Here is a 25,032-nt window from a genome sequence, read left to right on the forward strand (position 1 = left end):
CTCCTCTTTGGAATGGTAATTTATATCCTGTGCCATTATGTATTGTGAGTACATAATTTGCTTTGTTATTTTACAGGGGGTTACAGAGAAGAGATTGCTTTGAGTCTTGGACCTTTGGACTTTAAAATGGTGTTGAGACAGTGAAAGATTATGGGTACTTCTGAAGTTGGACTGAAATGCATTTTGCATTATTATGTGTATACAAGCCTTGGGCCATGGTCATGGTAGAATTGTTTGGAAAAAATTAGGAGGTGTGTCTTGTTGGAGGAGGTGCACCACTGGGAATGGGCTCTGAGGTTTCAAAGCCCATGCAATTCCCACATAGCATGTTCTCCCAGAGAGAAGAAAGAAAGCTTTGAAAGACCATAACTATAGAAGTTCACTGAAACATGTAGACTTTCTGTCTGGTTAATTTTGGTATGTATTTGTTTTGTTTTGTTTTTTGAAAGTTCTTTACAACAAAGTTTGAATTTTAAAAATTTAAATCTTACCACAAGACAGACATCTTGTGTCTGCATTTGTAGTCCAAAGCTGAGGCAGTAAGGTTACATGAATTTGAGGCAAGCATAGTAAGAACCTATATTAAGAAAAGTGAATTCACAAAGAAAACATCAGAGCCAAATGTTTTTAAGTATTAAATGTACCAAAACTTAAAGAAATTTTTAAAATTACCGATTATATACCTTTTTTCCTGGAAAAATTAGAGAAGGGAACATTTCAAATTTGTTTTGGAAGATCAATATTTCCCTTATAAACAAATCAACTAGTGACATTACCAGAATGGTATTTTTGCACAATGATCTTCAGTAAAATATGTTAGGTCTTAAATATAGGTGAAAACTAGTGACTGTAGTGACAAGATCCAAAAGAACAAAAACATGGCCTGAGCACATTTGAAGAATGACCACAGGAAAAAGCATCAGACTGAACTGAGTAAAATTAGAACCAACAACCAAAGCAAATGATATTATCTAGAGGTAGAGTTTGGCCTGTTAAAGGGAAGAACTTTGGATTTGATGTCACCTTTGTTAAGGGACATAGTAAGTTGTACTAGTTAGTTTTTCCTGTCACTTTGACACAGTCTAGAGTTCCCTGAGAAGAGAGAACCTTGACTGAGGGATGCCTGGATTGGATTACCCTGTGGCTATATCTGTGAGAGGTTGTCTTGATTGATGATGGTTGTGGGAGGACCCAGACCCTGTGGGAGGTGCTCATCCCATGCAGGTAGCCCTAGACTCTGTAATCAAATAGGCTAATCCTGAGCCTGGAACAGACAAAATGAGCCAGTAAGCAGCATTTCTCCATGGTTTCTGCTTCAAGCTCTGCCTTTAGTTCCTACTTTAGTTTCACAGGGTGATGAGCCTGTAAGGTGAAATAAACCTTTTCCTCCCTTAAGTTGTTTTGGTCATGGTGTCTGTCACAGCAATAGAAACAAGCCATACATCTTCCTGATAAAATTATTTTCTAGAATCCTTGATGTCACTACTGTATAAATTAGCAAAAAAAAAGAATATATATATATATATATATATATATATATATATATATCTTTTGTAGCCATTAGCCAGTTTTTACTCCACTATTTCAGAACTTTCCCACAGAAACCATAGGTGAATAATCTGTTGTCAAGTGACTGTAGTCCCCAACTTGCTTAGAAAATAAACTGATGGTTTTATTAGATTAACAAAGGAATTTATGTCAAATAATAAGTTATAGTACAAAGAAATTTGACAAAGTAAACCCCTCTTCCCATCTCCTTGTGATAAGCAGTAGAGTAAGAAACGGTCTACTAACATTTTACAACTGTTAACTAGAAATTTCTATGGAGCAAAACAATATTGAAATTCTATTTTGCAAAAAAAGATTCAGACACTGGGCTGGGGCTCAGGTCTGCAGTTTCCACTGTTCTACCCACCCTGCATCACGATCCCTCCAGACTCACTGCAGTCATGAGCAGCATGCTTACAGGTGCACCTCCTCTACCCTACCTCCGTTCTCTGGGTGGTATTCCTCTTGTTATGGCCCAACTTAGTTCTTTCCCTCAGACCCTTTTAGCCTGCTTTCTCTTCTAGCTCATCTCCATTCCCTGTGTCAGCCACCAACACCCAGAAACACTTTCTACCAGAGACCACACACACACACACACACACACACACACACACACACACACACACGGCCACACCAGGCTGAGACTCAAGAGATTTGTAGATTTGTCTTCTTTTCCTCCTTTACAAGCTCTCAAGGCTCACCTGCAGTCCTTTATCAATATGCTTACAGAGCCCCTCCTCATACCCAATTCCATTTACTGGAGATTCCACCTCTTGGTGCAAACCATGGGTCCCTTAACACTTTTGTCCCTACCTCTCCAGACATATTCTTTGTCCCACTGTAGACTGCTTGTAAGAGTTTCTCCCACCACACAACTCTTGCTGTGGGCAGAACCCCCATAGCTCTTTCTCACAGCCCCCTCACTGTTTTTTCTTATCCTGTCTCCATTCCTATTGGCCACTTGACAACCTGTAGAAGCACTCTACCAGAGACCCCATAGCCATTCCACTTGCCTAAGATCCAAAGAGGGCAATAGTAACCAGAGAACAGAACATCCATCCACCAATGACAAGACCAGACATCACCTCTGAACACTTCAGTCATAGCTCCAGATGGCTGTACCCCAGTGAAAAACCAAAAACATGAACAGCCAAGATAATATGCTTCCACCAGAACCCAATAACCTTCCTACAGTAAGCCCTGAGAAATACAATTTAGGTGAAACACAACACAAAGACTTCAGAATAGCAAGTATGAATATTCAAGGACATTAAAAGAGAATATGAATAAATACCTTACTGAAGACCATGAAAACAGTTGAAGACATGAAATTAGAAAAAGAGTCACTGAAGAAACCCCAAACTGAAATAAAACAAGACATGAAATATTTAGGAAGTCGAACAAAACCCCCTGATGTAAGCCTCACCAAAAGAGTACAAGACATGAAAGAGAAAATCCTATGTGTTAAAAAAACAAGGTAGAAAAAAAATGGATACCTCAGTAACATAAAACTAAAATAATTCAAGCACAAAACATTAAGGAAATATGGAAAACTATGAAAAGACCAGATCTATGAAAAAGGGATAGAGGAACAAGAAACCCAGGTCTAAGACACAGAAAATATTTTTAGCAAAATAATAGATGAAAAATTCCCCAATCTAAAGAAGGAGGTACCTGTCAAGGTACAAGAAACATACAGAATAGGTGGGACCAGAAAAGAAATTCCCCATAATACAAATAATCAAAACACTAAATGTACAGAACAAAGAAAGAATATTAAAAGTTGCAGAAGGAAAAAAACATGTAAAATATAAATGCAGGCCATTAGAATTACACCTGACTTCTAAGTGGAGTCTCTAAAAGGCAGAAGGGCCTGGAAGGATGTTCTGTAAGTACTAAAAAACCACAGATGCCAGCTAAACTACTCTACCCTGCAAAACTATGAATCACAATGGACAGATAAATAGAAAAGCCCATAATAAAATAACATTTAAACAGTATCTATCTACCAATCAAAATCTACAGAAGGAACTAGAAGAAAAGCTTCAGTCTGAAGAGGTGAACCATATCCTAGAAGACACAAGAAATAAATAAGCCCAGAACAGTAAATCAAATGGGGGGAACCCCCACACAATAACAAAAAAAAATCAGTAAACACTTCTCAATGCCAACAATATTAATGGTCTCAATTCATCAATAAAATGATACAGACTAACTGATTGGACTAGAAAATAGGGTCCATCTTTCTGCTACATAAAAAAACCACACATCACCATCAAGGATAGATATCACCTCAGTGTAAAGGAATGGAAAAAGCTATTCCAAACAAATGAATCTAAAAAGCAAGCATGTGTAGCTACTTTAATGCTTGACAAAATAGACTTCAAACCAAAACTAATTATAAGAGATAGGGAAGGGCACTATGTATTCACCAAAAGAAAACTCTACCAAGAGGATATTGCAGTTCTAAACACAAGGGCACCTAAGTTCATAAAAGTAATGGTATCACAACTAAAATCACATATTGACCCTCACATAGTGATAATGGGTGACTTCAATACCCAGCTTTCACCAATATACAGGTCATTCAGGCAAAAATTAAACAGAGAAATGCTGAAGTTAAATAATGTTATAAATCAAGTGGACCTACCAGATATCTATAAAACATTTCACCCAAACCCAAAAGAATTTATCTTTTCACCAGTTTGTGGAACTTTCTCCAAAATTGACCACATACTTAGGCACAAAACAAGTCTCAACAGATACAGAAAAATTGAAATTACATCCTGCACCCTATCTGACCACCATGAACTAAAAGTGGATATCAACAACAGAAAGTGTACAAACTGCTGGAATCTGAACAAGCATTACTGAAAGAAAAATTGGTCAAAAGGGTAATTAAAAACTTTTTTAGAACTGGATGAAAATGAAAATAGAACATACTCAAACCTATTGAGAACAATGAAGGCAGATTGCAGAGGCAAGTTCATAGCACTAATTTCCTACATCAAGAAATTGCAGAGGTTTCATATTTGTAACAGCATCACACCTTAAAGCTCTATAACAACAAGAAGAAATAACGTCCTTCAAAAAAATTGGGAAGAAATAAGCTAAAAGTTGAAATCAATGTCATAAAAGCAACAAGGAAAATATAAAGAATCAGTGAAATTAAGAGTTGGTTCTTTGAGAAAATTAAAAAGATTGACAAACCATTATTCAAAATAACTAAAAGATGAAGAAAAAAGATCCAAATAAAATTATCAATGAAATAAGGAACATTATGATAGACAAAATTCAGAGAATCAGAAGGACATACTTTTAAAAATCTATACTCACCAAACTAGAAAATTTAAGTGTTTTTTTAATATATATACAACCTGCCCAAGTTAAATGAAGATCAAATAATCATTTTAAAGACCCAGAACCCCTAGTGAAATAGAAATAGTATATAAATATCTCCCAACCAAAAGAAGCTCAGGCCCAGATGGATTCAGTACAGAATTCTACCTGACCTTCAAAGAAGAATTAACACCACTACTACTCACATTATTCCACAAAATAGAAACTGAAGGAATATTTCCTAATTATTTATAGAAACTACTCTTACCAAAACTACACAAAAACATAAAATTATAGACCAATATCTATCATGGACCTGGATGGACAATTTCTCAATAAAATAATTGTAAACCGAATCCAAGAATACTATTCACTATGATTAAGTTGGCTTCATCCCAGAGATGCAGGGGTGGTTCAACATATGTAAACTGATAAATGCCCACCACATAAGCTGAAAGACAGAAACCACATGATCATCTTATTAGATGCAGAAAAAATCCTCTGACAAAATCCAAAACCCCTTCATGATTAAAGTCTTAGGGAAATAAGGGATAAAAGGGACATACCTCGACATAATAAAAAGCATTTTACAGTAATTCCACAGCCAACATCAACCTAGAAGGAAAGAAATTCAGCATGTCCACTAAAGTCAGGAACAAGTCAAAGATGTTCAGTCTCTCCATCTCTGCTTAGTATAGTGCTTGAAGTCTTAACTACAGCAGTAAGACAACTAAAGGAAAATCAAAGATACACAGAGAAAAGGAAAAAGTCAAAGTATCTTTATTTGCAGATGATATGGTTATATACACTAAAGACCCCAAAAACTCCACTAGAAACTTCTACAGCTGATAAGCACTTTCAGAAAAGAAGTGGGATGTAGGGGCATGGAGGTCTTTGGGCTCACAAACATTTACTATGGGAACCTGAAATGTTAAACACATAGGCTTGTTCGAAGGAATGCAAAAGCCTGCTTTCCACCCAGAAGGCTGGAGTGAACATTCTTTCTAGCCTGGTGACTTTGCTTTGTCTGTGTACATAGAGACTTTTCCATCACTGAACCCTCCTCCAGATCCTTATTATAAATTTTTTTCTCAATCAATCATAAACCTGTTTTTCTCTGTTGATCTATAGAACCTATCTTCTTCAACTTTACAAAGAGCTTCAATGTAGTCATGTCTGATTAGTATTTTGATTACTTTATTCCTCAAGATTTCTGTATGCTTTGTTGTACACATGGGATTAAATTAAGCATCACCATAATAATTTTCTCCAAACTGTGCTGTGCTTAAATAAGCCTAAAATAAACCCTCGGGGTCAGACTCTCAAAGTTTGAGCCAATACCCTCTACTAAGTTGTATTGAGCTGAACTGCCTTCTTGCCTCCTGCTGCTCATCTCCCAGCTGTCTGTGAAGGTTGCAGAGCACCCCACAGCAGGATACAAAAATAACACACAAAAAATCAGTAGCCTTTCTCTGTACAAATTCCAAACAAATTGAGAAAGCAGAAAAATGGTGTCTTTCACAGTGACCTAAAATAAATAAGATATCTTGTGATAACACTAACTAACCAAGTGAAAGACTTTTATAATTAAAAACTTTAAGGCATTGAAGAAATAAATTGAAGAAGAGATCAGAAGATGGAAAGATCTGTTCTCATGCATCATAAGATTAATATAGTGACAGTGGCTATCCTACCAAAAAAAAAAAAACAGTCTACACATTTAATACACTCCCCATGTGCTGGTTTACATAAGAATGACCCCCATAGATTCATGTATTTGAATGCTTGGCTTATAAGGAGTGGCACTATTAGGAGGCATGACTTTGTTGAGGAAGTGTACTGCTGTGGGAGCTGGCTTTGTGGTCTTACATGCTCAAACTATACCCAGTGTGATACAGTTTCCTTCTGCTGCCTGGGTATCAAGATGTAGACCTCTCAGCTCCTTCTCCAGCAACATGTCTGCCTGCACACTGCCATGCTTCCCACCATGATGATAATGGAATATACCTCTGAAACTGTAAGTCCACCAAAGTAAATGTTTTTCCTTTAAAAGAGTTGCTGTGGTCATGGTGTCTCTTCACAGCAATAGAAACCCTAACTAATACAGAAGTTGATATCAGGCACTGCGGTATTATTGTGATAGGTCTGACCATTCTTTTGTTTTGAGCCAGCCCCTTATAATTCAAATAACTGTCTTCTATGTTTCTACTAGAATGGCCCATTAAACCCATCTTAAAGTAGTCCACTGCTTTTCTAAACCACAGTCCCAAAGGCCATATTTCTTCCAACAAAAGCATGGTCAGGCCTATCACAGCAATACACCAGTGCCTTGTACCAACTTCTGTGTTAGTTAGGGTTTCTATTGCTGTAGAGACACCATGACCACAGCAACTCGTACAAAGGAAAAGATTTAATTGGGGAGGCTCACAGTTCAGAGGGTCAGTCCATTATCATCATGGTGGGACATGGAGGCATGCTGGAAATCTTGTGCATTTCTATTGGAAATGCAAAGAGTTATGTTTACTCTAGAAAAACTGGATATCAACAACAGAAACAACAGAAAGCTCACAAACTCATGGAAACTGAACAACTCACAACTGAATGAAATGGGTCAGGACAGAAATTATAGAGAAACTAAAAACTTTCTAGAATCAAATGAAAGAACACACAATATACCTGTCTTAGTACTGCTGTGATGAAACATAATGACCAAAAGCAACTTGAGGAGGAAAGGACTTATTTTGCTCATAGTTCCACATCACAGTTTGTCATCAAAAGCAGTGAGGGCAGGAATTCACAGGGAAGGAACCTGGAGGCAGGAGCTGATGCAGAGCCCATGGAGGAGAGCTATTTAGTGGCTTGTTCCACATGGTTTGCCCAGCCTGCTTTCAAATAGAACCTAAGACCACTAGCCCAGGGATAGCACAACCCACAATGGGCTGGGTCCTCTCATATCAGTCAGTAATTAAGAAAATCCCCTACAGCTGGATCTTATGGAGGCATGTTCTCAATTGAGGTTCCCTCCTCTCAGATGACTTTAGCTTGTGTCAAAGTTGACATAAAATTATCCAGCACGATACCCAAATTTATGGGACACAAAGCAGTTCTAAGAGGCAAGTTCCTCGCATAAAAAAATTTGGAGGAATCTTGTGCTGTAGCCAGAGCCTTTTCTCTGTCCCGCTTTCTCTGTCCCTCTCAGTCCAACGGTCCCACAGCCACTTGTAAAATAATCACCCAGAGGCTTAATATTAATTACAAACTGTTTGGTCTATGGTTCAGGTTTCTTGCTGGCTAGCTCTTACATCTTAAATTAACCCATTTCTATTAATCTGTATTTTGCCACATGGCTGTGGCATTACCAGTCTGTTGGCATCTTGCTTATTGGATGGCTGGATGGCGTCTGCCCTGACTCTACCCTTCTTCTCTCTTTATCTCTACTTGGATATCCTGCCTTGCTCTTATCCTGCCTTACCATAAGCCAAAGCAGCTTTATTTGTTAACCATTGGGAGCAACACATATTCACAGCATACAGAAAATCCATCCCACAGCATTTCTCCTTTTAGATGGTTACAGTTACATTCCTCTTGTATCTTAGCTAAGAACTAAGGTACTAGATTTAGATTCTTCAGGATAAGATAGCTATTGGAGTAATCTCTGTAATTTGCCATTTACCAATAGTCTGGACATTTAGTATGTGTTTCTTGCTTGATGTTGTTCTTGGTTGTAGTTTCATTTTTGTTTATGTTATTATCCTTTCTCCTGGACAATATTTGATAATCATTCTTATTGTATATAATTTTGTATTAGGTTTCAAACCTTCTTATTTAGACAAAAAGGGGAAGTGTTATGGGTATTCGTTCCACCAGTAGCTTTGGAGTACCAAGCAGCCTTAGGCTGTGGCCTCTTGGTGGGTTATATGACTGTGTGCTTGCTCTCCTGTGGTGGTCAGAGATCAGCTGGTCCCATTCACCACACCACGCTGTGCCAAATGGAGGACCATGGCAGCTGTTTACTTCGTTCTGTATCCATGAGTGCATTTTCTCCCCATTTTATATCTTAATAAATCCTTCAAACCCTTTTAACAAACTATCATTGATTCGCTTACATCATGCTAGTAACTTAACAACACACCCGAAAAGTCTAGAACCAAGTGAAGAAGTTATACCCAAAAAGAGTAGAAATAATTAAACTCAGGGCTGAAATCAATAAAGTAGAAACAACGTACAAAAAGTCAATGAATCAACAAGTTGGTTCTTTGAGAAAACCAATAAGATTGACAAAATATTATCCAAATTAACAAAAAGGCAGAGAGATAATATCCAAATTAGCAAAATTAGAGATAGAAAAGGAGACATAACACTAGACCCTAAGGAAACCTGTACTCCACCAAATTGGAAAATATGAAAGAAATGAATAGTTGTCTCAATACTTACCACTTACCAAAGTTAAATCAAGATCAGATAAGCAATTTAAATAAACCTATATCCCACAATGAATCAGAAGCAGTAATTAGAAGACTCCCAGTCAAGGAAGAACTGTAGGAGCCAGTGGACACCAGGAGAACACAGCCCACAGAATTAACTAAACAGGGCTCATAGGGGCTCACAGGGACTGAAGTGGCAGTCACAAAACCTGTATGGGTCTGTACTAGGTCCTCTGCAAATGCGTTATGGTTGCTAATTTGGTGTTTTTGTGGGACTCCTAAGAGTGGGAATGGGGGTGTCTCTGTCTCTTTTCCCCTGCTCTTGGGACCCTTTTCCTCCTACTGAGTTGCATCCCTGAGCCCTGATATGAAGGTTTGTGCTAGTCTTATTGTAACTTGTTATGCCATGTTCAGTTGATATCCCTGGGAGTCCTGCTCTTTTCTGAAGGGGAGAGGGGAGGTGGGAGGGACAGGAACTGGGAAGAGTGGAGGGAGGGGAAACTGGTCAGGATGTATTGTATGAGAGAAGAATAAAAAAAAAATTTTTTTAAAGTCTTCCAGCCAAAAAAGCCTAGGGGCAGATGGTTTTAGGGCAGAATCCTACTAGACTTTCAAAGAGGAGTTCATGCCAATACTCCTCAAATTATTCCACAAAATAGAAACAGAAGGACTATTGCCCAGTTTGTTTTCCAAGGCCACAGTTATTCTAATAGATATCCAAACCATATAAAGACCCAACAAAGAAAAAGAATTGCAGACATTTTCCTTATGAACATACATGCAAAATTTCTCAATAAAAAAACTTGCAAACAGGCCTGAAGAGATGCTTGAGTGGTTAAGAGCACTGGCTGTTCTTCCAGAGGACTTGGGTTCAATTCCCAGCACCCACATGACAGCTCACAACTGTCTGTAACTCCAGTTCCCAGGGGATTTGGAACTCTCACACAGATATACATGCAGGCAAAAATAAAATAAATATAATCTTTTTTAAAAAATAGCTAGAGCAATAAGAACTTAAGGAGTTCAAGGATAGAAATAAGAAAGGAAAAATTCAAAGTATCCTAATTTGCAGATGATCTGATTGTATACCAGGAAACTTCTACAGCTGATAAGCACTTTCAACTAGATAACAGGACATGAAATTAATATAAAAAAAAAGTCAGTAGCCTTCCTTTATGCAAATAACAGACATAATGAACAAGAAACAAAGAAACAGCACCTTTCACAACAGCTTCAAAAACATATTGGAATAACTAAGCAAGCAGGTGATAGATTTGTATAATACAAAACTTTCAGACACTGAAGAAAATTGAAAAAGACACTAGAAGATGGAAAGCTCTTTCATTCTCACAGACCAGTAAACTAATATTGTAAAAATGGCCATCCTAACAAAAGCCATCTACAGAAAAATCCTATCACAATTATTTACATAAGCTGAAAAAAATCTTAAACTTCATATGGAAATGCAAAAACTCAGGATAACTAACACAATATTGAATAATAAAAGAACTGCTGTAAGTATCAACACTCCAAATTTTAAATTGTACTATATATCTGTAATAATTAAGAACAGCATGGCATTGGCATAAAAACAGACAGAATCGCCAGTGGAATAGAACTAAAGATCTTGGTGTAACCCCCCAAACCTGTGGACACCTGATTTTTGACAAGCCAGAAGTACACACTGGAGAAGAGACATCATCTTCAACAAATGATGCTAGTTAAACTGGGTAGATGCATGTGGAAGAATGAAAATGGATCCATATCTAATACCTTGCATAAAACTCTACTCCAAATGGATCAGAGACCTCAGAACAAGATATCCTAAATCTGATAGAAGACAAAATACAGAATACATTTTAATTCATCAACACAGGAAAGGACTTTCTGATCAGGACCCCTATAGTGCAGGCATTAAGAACAACAATAAATGGAAGCTTGTGAAGCTAAAAGGCTTCTGTATAGCAAATGACACCATCATTCAAGCACAGAGAAAGCCTACAGATGGCAAGAGAACGGTTACCAGTCACTATCTAATAGATACAAAGAAAAAAATCCTGATTATGAAAACAACTCAATTTTAAAAATGGAGTATAGAACTAAACAGAGTTCTCTAAAGATGAAATACAAATGACTGGAAAATACTTTAGAAATTTTCAAAATTCTTAGACATAGGAAAATGCAAATTAAAACTACTTTAAGATTTCGTCTTAATCATGGTCAAAAAGAATAAGTCAAATAACAGCATATGCTGGCAAGATTGAGGGGGAAGGGGAACACATATCCATTGCTGGTGAGAGTGAAAATGGCTACAGCCACTATGGAAATCAGTGTGGAGGATTCTCAAAAATCTGAAAATAGATCTACCACAAGATCCAACTGTACTACTCTTGGGCATATACCCAAAGGACTCTATATCTTACTGCAGAGATATTTGCTCATCCATGTTCATTGCTGCTCTATTCATAATAGCCAGAAATTGGAAATGACATAGATGTTCATCAGCTAATGAATGGATAGTAAAAAATGTGGTACTTTTACACATGGAATTATTTAACTGTTAAAATTATGAAATTTGTATGTAAATGGGTGTAACTAGAAACATCATCCCAAGGGACATAACTCAAGACCCAGAAAGACAAACATTGCATATTTGCTCTTCTATGTGGATGTCAGCATTTAAGATATGTATGTTTTATCTAGAATACCCACAGAGGCTAGGTAGCTAGAAAGAGAGGTCAGGAGAGGATCTTTCAGGTAAGTGGAAATAGAATATAGAATTGCCAAGTGATAAAGGGGAAACTAGACTAGAATTAAATGGGGAAAGGCATGGAAGGACAGGATAAAGGAGGGACTGTAGGGAAGGGAAACTAATAGTAGAGGTCTTTAGAAAACCTCTATGGAACCCATCTACCATAAAAACCTAAAATGTATACATAGAAATTTAAATGGAGTTACCATATGATGGGGGAGACAGTGCTCCAGCTAGATATTTTATGCTACAAACACTACCATATCTTGTTATATCTTGTTGAGTCATTGGCCAAAGGGGTTCCACAGCTCTTTCCCCAAAGCACTTCAGGCTTTTGCTGATGCTGTTTGTTACTGTCCAAAACTGGATAGAAACCCCTGTTGTCATTGAACATAAGTGGAGGAATCAAGCTGGTGCCCAACTAGAAACTTCACCAAGCTACAAATCCTGCAAGGTATAACAGCAACCTGACTGCAAGGTATACTCACTGATGCAATAGTGGCACAAATGTCACAGGAGTAACTAACCACATTTTGATTGGGTTTAAGGCCCATTTCATGAGATGGAACCCATACCTGACACTGTTACAGTGACCAAAAACATGGGACTACATAGGCCATGGGCCCTAAGGGGAAGCCTAGTACCATTATTCTGATAAATGAACATAATAGTAAAATGCTTGCAAATGGCATATTTCTATACCAGTAGATCAGTGCCTCACTCAGCCTTCATCAAATGGCTTCCTGCAATAGATGGTAAATAACCCAAAGCCACAATTGGACAGCACAGAGAATGAGAGACTTTGGAACACTCAGCCCTAAATAAGATGTCTTCACCAAAGCCTTCACCTCAAGATTAAGGGATCTGTTCAGAAGAGGAGGTTTTGGAAAAATTATAAGAACCAGCCCTGATGGATGACTCCAGGGAAACGGTGTCTTCCAGATACAAGAGAGCTGATTTACATATGAACTCATACAGAATATGGCAGCATGCATAAGACCTTCCCAAGTTTAAGCCAGACAAAATTCCTGCACATAAAATGAGCACAAAAATCTCACTCCTAACCAAGAACCTATTTGCAAATGATAGTTGCTGGGAGAAGGAAAATCAGTTTTGTACAATGAAGTCACATTGAATGTATCAATTACATTTCAGGACAGACTCCATGCTCAGGAGTAGTTGGGAAATACAAGACTGACTCCATGTTTTTGTGTGATGTTTTTGTTTGTTTGATTGTGTGGCTTGGTATTTGTGTGTGTTGGGGAGGATGTTCCTTTTTTTGTCTTTTTAAAATATACTCTTCTTAAGAAAGAGCATGAAATTGGGTGTGTGGGCTGGTGGGAAGGATCTAGGAAAATTTGAGGAAAAGAAAAATATGTTCAAAATATATTGTAAGAAAAAATTTTAAGCAAATAAAAAAAGAATACATTTTTCCTTTGTTTGCAATGCTGGAAATTGAACTCAAAGCCTTATTCATGCTAAGAAAGAAATTTTTCTTTCTTTCTTTTTTCTTTTGAATGTACTTTTTCCACTGAGCTCCATCCCCAGTCCTAAGAATTTTAAAAAGATAGAAAAGAATAGTTAAAAATACTAAATGGAGAAAGTTGATGTGTTTGTATTTTTATTCCATTTACTGAAAAATAAAATGAACAAAAAAATATATAACTATACCCAACACCAGCTCTTTGTTTCTTCTTTCTTTACAGATTTGAAGCTTTGTTTACTGAGTTGGAAATAAAACGGAAAACACTGGGCATTGCCAATTTTGGTGCTTCAATCACTACAATGGAAGAGGTTTTCCTTAAGTGAGTTATAATAACCTGGAAAAAAAACTTTCTACCCATAAAGTCTTATGTTAACAAACCTCAACCAGGTGAGGGTGGCACACACCTTTTTTTTTTTTTTTTTTTTTTTTTTGGTTTTTCGAGACAGGGTTTCTCTGTGTAGCTTTGCGCCTTTTCCTGGAACTCACTTGGTAGCCCAGGCTGGCCTCGAACTCACAGAGATCCGCCTGGCTCTGCCTCCTGAGTGCTGGGACTAAAGGCGTGCGCCACCACTGCCCGGCATGTGGCACACACCTTTAATCCCAGCATTTGGGAGGCAGAGCCAGGCAGATCTCTGTGAGTTCAAGGCCAGCCTGGTCTACAGAGTGAGATCCAAGACAGGCACCAAAACTACACAGAGAAACCTTGTCTTGAACCCCCCCCAAAAAAAAAAACCCTTACCCTTTTGCAGCTGAAATAAAGTGTCACTAAGTTTTCAAATATGCTATTTTATGGTAATATATTTCCATGTATATTCAGCTGACTTTTAAAGATGTTGAACTTGGGCCTTGATGAATGTCTTTTTTGATGTAGATGTAACCAACAGTCTTATCAAATAAGAAACACAGAACCAATGTAAAAGAGAAAGCCAAGAGATCAGAGCTCAGAGCTAAAATCTCACCCTTCCTCCTGTGGTGGTCCTAGCTTCCCGAAAGAGAGCTATTTCCTGTGTGTCTGTCTGTTCATAGTATTTTGTTCTGCCTTCTCATTGGTTGTAAACCCAAACACGTGACTGCCTTGTCACTGTCTGTATGTACAGCCCTCTAGGTCTTAAAGGTGTATGTCTCCAATGCTGGCTGTATCCCTGAACACACAGAGATCTATGGGAATAAAGGCATGTGCCACCACCACCACGCTCTCTGTCTATGGCTCTAATAGCTCTGACCCCTGGGCAACTTTATTTTTTAACATACAATTAAAATCACATTTCAGTACAATTAGAATACCACCACATTTCCCCTTTTCTATTTTAATAAAAAGAAAAAAAAGCAAAAGGTTATAACTAACATAAGAAAAACTATATACAAAAGTACAATACCTATATACAATATATACAAGTAATAAATACCTAAACAAGTATTTGACAAATCATAGAAAATAATTCCATTATCTATCCTATTTTGGTAAATCCAAGATGTATCTAATGCACTTTCTATCCTAATTAATTTTCAACTATAACTAAATAATCTTCAACCATAACTAACTAATCTTCAACTCCCTCAGAGACCCAAGAAGGAAATAATATTAGCTAAAAAAAATAAAAACAGGAAGTGCATGCAAGCAACTTCCAAAAAATTTGTGAGTTGACAGAAACAGCCAGCTGCCTGGACAGTCACCTGAGGTTTCCGCAGTGTTGGGGCATTATCTTCAGCCTATAGGCTTAGCGTATCTGACAGACTCATTTGTGAAGTAGGATGTACACAAGGTCAACAGTTCAACCTCACATTGGGTGAGAGCAGTCCATGTGCCAGAAACACCTGAATTCCACTAGTGTCATGTCATGATTCAGGATTTTAAAGACTGGAAATTGTTGACAGTTTTTGAATTCAGCTGTCCATTCTTCTTGACTGTGTATATATGGCTTCATCTCAGCATCCCCTTCTTCTCCACATCCCTCTATTAAATGCCAGTCTACTATCGAGAGGCGTGAGCTTTCAGCTGCTGTTCCATTGCACAACAAAAGCCATCGGCCCTCTGCCTGTTAAGCTGCCTTTGAAGAAAAGGGCACTGTATCTTTTCCTATTGCGAAGGCCACTTCAGGGATGGGGCTATATTGTCCTGGCCTCAGAAGATGCCTTTTGATAAAGCCATAACCACACTTGTTTTGACAAGAATCAGTAGTACTTTGTTTCTTGTTCTGTCTGTCTGTTTTGTCCTGTTGATTCGAGGATACTTTGTTGTCCAGTGGCTAACTTTTGCCACAATGAAAGTTGACTCCATATGCAGTTTCTTCAATGCCCATATTCCCCTGAAGTAGATTGGTACTGCCAGGAGCCGACATGTCTCAAAAAAGAAAAATTTTCTAAGTTATTAAAACATTTTAAATGCCATATTCTGTAGATCTCTGAAGGGTTTGAAGATGACCTGTCTAAAACATCTCTGCTCACTTTTTAAAACATATCTAATATGACTACAAGTTCTATTGTAATGTCTAACTACTAACTTTCATTTCTTTATATCCTAATAGTTGGTAATAATAACATTCAAGGATCAGAAAATTGCATTACATTGTTAAATGAATGGTATAAATGCAATTAGAAATATACATATAGCATTTTCTAACAATATCAGTTTCAAATTTGTATACAATATAAAACAATCCAATCCAATGTAAAGTATTTAAAACTAGTAATTGTCTTTTTCTTTTCTTTTCTTTTCTCTCTTTCTTTCTTTCTTTCTTTCTTTCTTTCTTTCTTTCTTTCTTTCTTTCTTTCTTTCTTTCTTGTTGGTTACAACTTGTAACCAACCCCCCTAAACATTGAAAATTATCCCAGACACAAAACCCATTAAAGAGGCAAAAAAAACCACCCGCCCCAAACCACATCTTTGGGAATGTGGGCGTCATATTCTTAAAATTGCTTCCTGCTGGGTATGGGCGAAGTTTTCTTTATCCTGAAAGAAAAATTTTAGGTTAATTGTCAAATTCTAGGAAAGGTAACTATATCCTTCATTATCCAGTCTGTGTATAATGCCAAAGTTCAGGGTTTATCTCAAGTCCTTATTCAAATAGTCTTTGAGACTGGATCATCTCAGCTAGTCATCTCAAAATTGCTCTGAGCACCTTGTAGTTCAAAGCTGATCTGTGGATGATGTTTGTCAGCTTAATGATATTATTATTGTCCACGTGGAATTGTTGTTGTTGTGGGGCCCCATCTTCTTTCTGGAGACTTCAGTTGATGTTAGGCCTGGCCGTGATTTCCTGCAGAAAACTGATAAGAGACTCGAACACAAAAACATATATATGCAGCTAGCCTTTTTTCTAGAATTAGTTAGTGCTCTATGTGACCATTCATATCTTAACAAAGTTTAAAATGTATATATATATATTAATCTTGTAAATTTTGATATAAAATTTATACTTTAAGAAAAGTTTAAAGAATCAGAATAGAATCAAAGAGTTGAGATTAGTAATAGAATAGTCCCTTAATTAATTTTGCTTTTGTCCTGTACCATAGCAGAAGATGGCTCTTATTCTGGCATGATACAGGGAGTTTGCATTTTCCTTTTAACAACATGCTTGATTTTAAAGAAGGAGAGAGCCATTCTCCAACTCCAAAGTCAGCTTTAAATTTTAATTGAACTGGGACTATTAGAAAACCAAGAGTGTTAAATCTTTAGAGAAAAGCAGAAACAAACATTTAGGAAGACATAAAATTTTTTTAGATAATATATACCCATACACCGTTTCACTCTGTTTCTTGGGATAGATGATTTGTCCCTTTTCTTCAGTTGTCTCATTTGTCCAGTGTTCTTCAGATTCCTTAACCTTCATTCTCCTAAAAGACAAAAACAAAAACCTTTCCCCAAGACTAATTTTGGGGATGTTCCTTTTTGGCAAGTTATTATCTGATGAAATGAAAAGGCATGTTTTATTGATACAAGTTAGTTTAAATTGGATGTTCATGCTGGTTGATGAACTATCACCTCCTCTAATTAAGAGGTCTCTCTTGTTCAAATCGAACCTTTATCAATTTTGATGGTACCCACAGCTTATCTTCTCCTGTAGAAACAAAAGCAAAACCACGTCCCCAATGTAATACATACCCTGGTTTCCATTCTGAGGTCAGCACATCCTTAAAGTATATAGGCTGATTTAATTCTGTAGTTTTTTCTATTATCCAATGTCTCTCTGCAGCTGTTGTTCCTTTCTCATTGGCATTCAGAAAATTCAAAGTTAGAAGAGCATTATGCAGTCTATTTCTGGGGGTTTTTGTTACCCATTTCTGTTTATTTAGCATATCCTTTAGAGTTCTGTTTGATCTTTCTATAACTGCTTGACCTGTAGGATTATGTGGTATGCCTGTAATATGCTTTATATTGTAATAAGCAAAAAACTGTTTCATTTTAACAGAGACATATGATGGAGCATTGTCAGTTTTGATTTGTGCAGGTATACCCATGATGGCCATAACTTCTAGCAAATGAGTGATTACAGAATCAGCTTTTTCAGAACTCAAAGCAGTTGCCCATTGAAATCCTGAATAAGTATCGATAGTGTGGTGTACATATTTCAATTTTCCAAATTCTGCAAAGTGAAACACGTCCATCTGCCAGATTTCATTTCTCTGAGTACCCTTTGGGTTACATCCTGCTGGTAATGGCGTCTGATTGTAGAAGGAACAAGTAGGACATTTCTTTACTATTTCTTTGGCTTGTTGCCAGGTTATGGAAAAATCCTTTTTTAAACCTTTACTATTGACGTGATGTTTTTTATGAAATTCTGAGGCCTCCAGCACATTTCCTATCAATAATTTATCAATCTCATCATTGCCTTGTGCTAGAGGGCCTGGCAGACCAGTATGGGATCGAATGTGAGTTATATATAAAGGATGATTCCTTTTCCTGATTGTATCTTGTAATTGAATAAATAGTGAAGTTAATTCTGAAGCATCAGGGATAAATTCTGCAGTCTCAATATGTAACACCACTCTTTCAGCATACTGAGAGTCAGTTACTATGTTGAGAGGTTCTGAAAAATCCATTAATACCAACAGAATAGCATACAATTCTGATTTTTGAACTGAATTATACGGACTTTGAACCACTTTACTTAAATTTTCTGATTTGTAACCTGCCTTTCCTTCTTTGTTGGCATCTGTATAAAATGTACGAACTCCAGATATGGGTTTTTGCCGTACAATTCGAGGCAAGATCCAATCAGCTCTCTTTATAAGATCAATTCTATTGCTTTTGGGATATTTGCTGTTAATTTCTCCCAAAAAATTACTGCAAGCTCTTTGCCAAGGTTCACTTTCTGTCCATAATTTTTCAATGTCCTCCTTAGTTAATGGTACGACAATTTCTGCTGGGTCTATGCCTGCTAATTGACGAAGTCTCATTTTTCCTTTGTAAATCAAGTCAGAGATTTTTTTCCACATAAGTTTTTAATTTTTTATTTGGTTTATTTGGTAAAAATATCCATTCCAATATAATATCTTCCCTCTGCATTAATATTCCAGTAGGAGAACGCCTAGAAGGTAAGATAACCAAAATGCAATCAGGCTTTGGATCAATACGATTCACGTGTCCTTCATGCACTTTCTTTTCTACCAAGGCTAATTCTTTCTCAGCTTCAGGTGATAATTCTCTTGGACTATTTAAGTCCTTGTCACCTTCTAAGGTTTTGAACAAATTAGTCAGTTCATCATTTTTTACCCCAACAATAGTTCGTAGATGAGAAATATCTCCAAATAATCTTTGAAAGTCATTAAGAGTCTGTAGTCTATCTCTCCGAATTTGCACCTTTTGGGGTCTAATTTTTTGTAGCTCTATTTTATATCCTAAATAATTAATAGAATCTCCTCTTTGTATCTTTTCAGGAGCAATTTGTAATCCCCAGCGAGGCAAAATTTTCTTTACTTCTTCAAACATTATTTCTAAAGTATCTGCATTTGAGTCAGCTAGTAAAATATCGTCCATATAATGATAAATTATAGATTTAGGAAATTTTTAACGTATCACTTTCAATGGCTGTTGTACAAAATATTGGCACAGAGTTGGGCTATTCAACATTCCCTGTGGGAGGACCCTCCATTGAAATCTTTTAACCGGTTGAGAATTATTATAAGTAGGCACTGTAAAAGCAAATCTTTCTCTGTCTTTTTCTTGTAAGGGTATTGAAAAGAAACAGTCTTTTAAATCAATAACTATGAGAGGCCATCCTTTTGGTAACAGAGTAGGCAAAGGCATCCCAAATTGTAGAGAGCCCATTGGCTGAATTACTTTGTTAATTGCTCTAAGGTCTGTTACCATTCTCCATTTACCAGATTTCTTTTTAATAACAAATACAGGAGAATTCCAAGGGCTGGTTGATTCTTCAACATGCTGAGCATTTAACTGTTCTTCTACCAGCTCTTCTAAAGCTTGGAGTTTCTCTGTTGTTAAAGGCCATTGCTGGACCCATACAGGCTTGTCTGTTAACCATTTTAAAGGTAGAGCTGTTGGTGTCTTTGGAAGATCATCAATTGTTGTGCCCTGTTCTTGTATAATATGGATGGCTGGTGAACACTCATTAGAACAATATCTTCTAATATTTCTCTCAGTAACATGTGCTAGTTTATGATTTGTTTTGAGATTGGAGGGATGTTAATCTGAGTATTCCATTGTTGCAACAAGTCTCGACCCCACAGGTTCATAGTTATGTTAGCCACATATGGTTTTAATTTTCCTCTCTGTCCTTCTGGACCTATACATTCGAGCCATCTTGCACTCTGTTTCACCTGAGATAATGTCCCAATTCCTAACAGTTGAACATTTACCTCCTGAAGAGGCCAAGTTGGATGCCAAAATTCTGGTGCAATTATCGTAACGTCCACACTTGTGTCTGCCAGACCAGACAACAAAACACCACTTATTTTTATCGTTAATTTTGGTCTTTGTTCATTAATAGAAGTTTGCCAAAAAAAATTTCTTTATGTTTTCTCCTGAATTTTCTATTCTCTCTGTTTCATCATCCTGACCAGCATGATTTATTCCAATAGGCATTTGGTTATTTAATCGCTCAGAGCAGGGATTTCCTCTATGGCTGCAGGAAAGGTTTGGACTGGATTTGCTATAGGGGCCTGCATGAGGCCCCTCTGGGAGTTTCCCAAAGACTGAGGCAAAGGATTACCCTGTCTGTCCTTTGTTGATCTACTTTCGTTGGTCCAATGTTTTCCCTTACCACACCTTCTGCATACTCCAGAAGGAAGGGGCATTCTGTTGCCATTGTTCCTTGAAGAAACATTGTTTCTAGGAATGACCTGTTTACAGTCCCTTTTCAAATGTCCTTGCTTTCCACATCCAAAACATCTAACATTCCTCAAACCTTTTGAAATTGCTTCTCCTACCCACATATCATCATGCTCATCACCCTCAACATTAACTGTATCTCTAATCCAATCTTCCAAAGGTGCAGATCTTGCCTTTAACAGCCTGATTATTCTTTTGCATGCTGCATTCGCATTCTCAAAGGCCAAAGATTCAATTATTGCCTTACTAGCTTCTGAATCCAAGACCATTCTCTTTACTGCTGAAGCCAGTCTTTGTAAAAAATCTGTAAAAAGATTCTTTTGGGCCTTGCATAACCTTTGTAAATGACTCAGATTTTTTTTCCTGGTTCCTCAACTCTGTCCCATGCATTCAAGGCTGCCGTTCGACATAAAATTAGGGTTTGGACATCATATAAACATTGTGTTTGTACTGAAGCATATTGGCCTTCTCCAATAAGCTGATCCTGGCAAACTTGTATTCCTTTATCCTTCCATTGTTTTTCTATGTTTTTAGCCTCATCCTTGAACCACATTAGAAATTGAAGTCTCTGGCTGGGTACCAGAACACCTTGTGCAAGGTCCCGCCAGTCCTGTGGTAAAATCCTATTATATGTTGACCAAGAGTTTAACATTTGCTTTACATATGGGGAATGCATGCCATAAGAGACTATTGCCTCCTTAAACCTTTTTAAATCCAACATTTCAATTGGAGCCCAAATATTTTGTGTAGCCATTTTATCAGGCATCTGCTGTACAGGATAAATTAAGGGTGACTGTGTGAAAACAGGCTTTCTTTCTGTAACCTTATGATCCAAACTTGAAACAACTTGACTGTTAATTTCTTCTGTCTGAATTTTTACAGGTTTAACAAGTTTTTCTAAAGCTGTTATCCTGGCACTTAAATTGACTATCTTTTTAAATATTAAAATGAGGATTAGCATAGTGATAAACTGCATAATTCCAACAATACTAATCTTCTCATATAGGTGTTCCATTGTCAGACTGCCTAAAATTTCGAACACAACCCAATTTTCTTCCAATGTACACATAAAACCCATTTTTTTTAATGTGGAAAAAAATTCTCTTTTAAATAGTTTCCTTTAAAATATCTGATATGTTATGACTTACCAAATCTGCATAGAACAGTAGAAATCCGAGGAAATTTCAAAACAGCCACCTAGTGTCTGAGGTGTAAATCCAGAGAGAGAGAGAGAGAGAGAGAGAGAGAGAGAGAGAGAGAGAGAGAGAAGAAAGCAAGAAAGCATAGCTGGCTAAAGCTTAAATCCAGCCATGTGTTCCCTCTTGAGCCAAGTCAAGGCTTGGCTCTGGCTTCCTTAAGCTCTGACCACGTGTGTTGGCTTTACAGGTGGGGCCCTGTTTGGCAGGGCAGGCCTGAATTGTTTGTAGCACCGGCTTTAAGCAAGCAGCTCACAGTTAGTCCGGCCTGAGGCCAAGCAGACCTGGGCCCAGGCTAGGAAGCTGACTGGCCGCTCAGACTAGTGAGCCAGCCACCCAGGCTGGAAAGGGCCAGCCGCCCTTGCAGGAAACCAGACCTGCAGCCAAGCCAAGCAGCTTTTAATGGATTCTTGTCATGTTGGGCGCCAGATGTAGATGTAACCAACCGTCTTATCAAATAAGAAACACAGAACCAATGTAAAAGAGAAAGCCAAGAGATCAGAGCTCAGAGCTAAAATCTCACCCTTCCTCCTGTGGTGGTCCTAGCTTCCCGAAAGAGAGCTATTTCCTGTGTGTCTGTCTGTTCATAGTATTTTGTTCTGCCTTCTCATTGGTTGTAAACCCAAACACGTGACTGCCTTGTCACTGTCTGTATGTACAGCCCTCTAGGTCTTAAAGGTGTATGTCTCCAATGCTGGCTGTATCCCTGAACACACAGTGATCTATGGGAATAAAGGCATGCACCACCACCACCACGCTCTCTGTCTATGGCTCTAACAGCTCTGACCCCCAGGCAACTTTATTTATTAACATACAATTAAAATCACATTTCAGTACAATTAGAATACCACCACATTTTTTTAACATTTTTTTTTCAGAATTTCATGAGTGAGTACTGAATTTTTATTATTTCCAGCTCATATTCTCTCTCCTCCAACTCCTCCTGTGTCCCCTCTCAAATTCACAAGCCTCTTCTTCAATTAATTGTTACATATATACCTGTGTGCATGTGTATATATAAATACATCCTACTGAGTCCATTTAGTTTTTCTCATACTTATATGTGTTAGAGATGACCACTCAGGATTAGATAACCTATCAGGGAGCTCGTCCCTGGAGAAGACTGATTCTCCTCTTATTAGCCTTTGACTGAATATAACTCTTTATCTAAGAGTGGGGCTTTGTGAGATTTCCCCCATCCACAAAAACCTGTCAACTGGTGTAGTCGTTATGCAGGACTTACTGAGACAGCCATATATGTTAAAGTTTCATGGATACAACTGTCATGTATAGAATACACTCTCAAGCAGATATTCTGGTCCTCTCTCTTACAGTTTTTCCACCCCATCTTCTGTGCCTTCCCCTGAGCCTGAGGTGTAGCAGTTGTGTTGTAGATGTATCACCTGGGGCTGAGCATCCCACAGTCAGTTTATTCTCTGCATTTTAACCATTTGTACATGTCTGTAATGGTCTTTATCTGCTGGGGAAAAACTTCATGATGAAGGGCAAGAGCTGCACTTACCTGTGCTTATAAGGAAAGCTATATAGAATGTAGTTGGGAATTATACTTGTTTGGGAAAGTGGCTGTAATGAGTTCTCCCCAAGGAGTTGTCTAGGTTTTCCAGCACTAGGCATGAATTCCCTCCTACTGAACAGGATTTAAGTCCAATTAGATAGTTGTCAGCGGCCCCCCCAAGATATAAGTGCCACTGTTGTACCCCTGGGAATTTTGCAATGCTGATCATTGTGGTTTGTAGATTTTTACAGCTGGGTAGGACTGTTGATTCCTTTTCTCCCTTGGCAGCTTGTATAGCTCTTTCTATTACTGTGAGAGCTAGTCCTTGAGAGGAGTCTTCCAGGTCAGTTCCAGCTCAATTTTCCAAATCCTGTGTCCAAAGTGGGTGGTGTCTTTACCTATAGGGTCTTATTTTCAAGTTCTGGGAGGCAACCAAGGGCAATGTCAATAGTCTATATTGTTTTATAGGCTGGTTTCAGATTCTTGAAGAAAAGCAATTTGAGGCTATGATTAAGAGGAAATACTTTGTGCTCTTTTTGTGTACCTATATATGTGTAGGGTCAATAAGCTGGCAGCTCCCCAAAGGAATATTCAGACTCTCAACTCCTGTTACCTGGCATACAAAAAGATGAGACAAGATAAGCAGCAGAATGTGAATATACCCAGAAATTATAAAGGACCAGATTTTTCCTATTTGAGTGAAATTTCTACCACTAAATTTAACACTGGGGTAAGCATATTTTTTTAAATTTTTATACTTTTTATTTAAAATATAATTGTGTCATTTCCCCCTTTTCTTTCCTCTTTCTAGCCCCTACCAAGTTCCCTTTCACCAGCTCCTCCCATGTCCCCCAACTGTCAAATTGATAGCATTTTTTTCCTTTGGAATATCACATTTTTTAATGTCTAAACATAAAGATGCTTCCAGTTTATACAACTAGAAATGGACTAGTCTGTGGGACTTGATACAGGAGAAATGGGCTCTAGATAAAACTCCTAGCTGCTGCTCTCACCATTATTATTTCTCAGAATCCCTTTTCTAAAGTTCTCATTAGAACTCTCCCTTTGACCAACCTAGGCCCTCTGCCTGTGGGTAACAATTGTGTAGCTTGGTCTGTTTGTGGGGCCCTTTGCAGTAGGACCAGGACCTGTCCCTGGCACATGAGCTGGCTTTCTGGAACCTGTTCCCTGTGGTGGGATGCCTCACTCAGCCTTGATGCAGAAGGTAGGAGCTTGGTCCTGCCTCAACTTGATTTGCCAGGCTTTATTGACTCCTTTGGGGGACCTTACTTTCTGAATAGAGACAGAGGAGGAGTGGATAGGGGGTGGGCATGGAAAGGAGGTGGGGGAAGGGAACAGAAGGAGAAGAGGGAGAAGAAACTGTAGTTGGTATGTAAAATAAATTTAGCCGGGCGGTGGTGGCGCACGCCTTTAATCCCAGCACTCAGGAGGCAGAGCCAGGTGGATCTCTGTGAGTTCGAGG

The 25,032-nt window shown here is 37.9% G+C and overlaps 1 protein-coding gene across 21 annotated transcripts in view; it reads left to right on the forward strand.

The window, feature by feature from the left end:
• Nucleotides 1-25,032, forward strand: part of LOC102926841 (phospholipid-transporting ATPase ABCA3-like) — a 136,367-nt gene that overhangs the window by 78,312 nt on the left and 33,023 nt on the right. For all 21 annotated transcript variants that reach the window (XR_013044558.1, XM_042282808.2, XM_042282792.2 and 18 more), the window contains 2 exons: nt 13,770-13,868; nt 24,108-24,279. Coding sequence is in view for 20 of the 21 variants with exons in the window: in XM_042282808.2 (XP_042138742.2) it covers nt 13,770-13,868; nt 24,108-24,279 (271 nt within the window). In the remaining variant the exon portion in view is untranslated. The remainder of the gene's footprint in view (nt 1-13,769; nt 13,869-24,107; nt 24,280-25,032) is intronic.

The sequence above is a fragment of the Peromyscus maniculatus genome, chromosome 1 (genome assembly GCF_049852395.1).
Source record: "Peromyscus maniculatus bairdii isolate BWxNUB_F1_BW_parent chromosome 1, HU_Pman_BW_mat_3.1, whole genome shotgun sequence".
NCBI classification, from domain to species: Eukaryota; Metazoa; Chordata; class Mammalia; order Rodentia; family Cricetidae; genus Peromyscus; species Peromyscus maniculatus.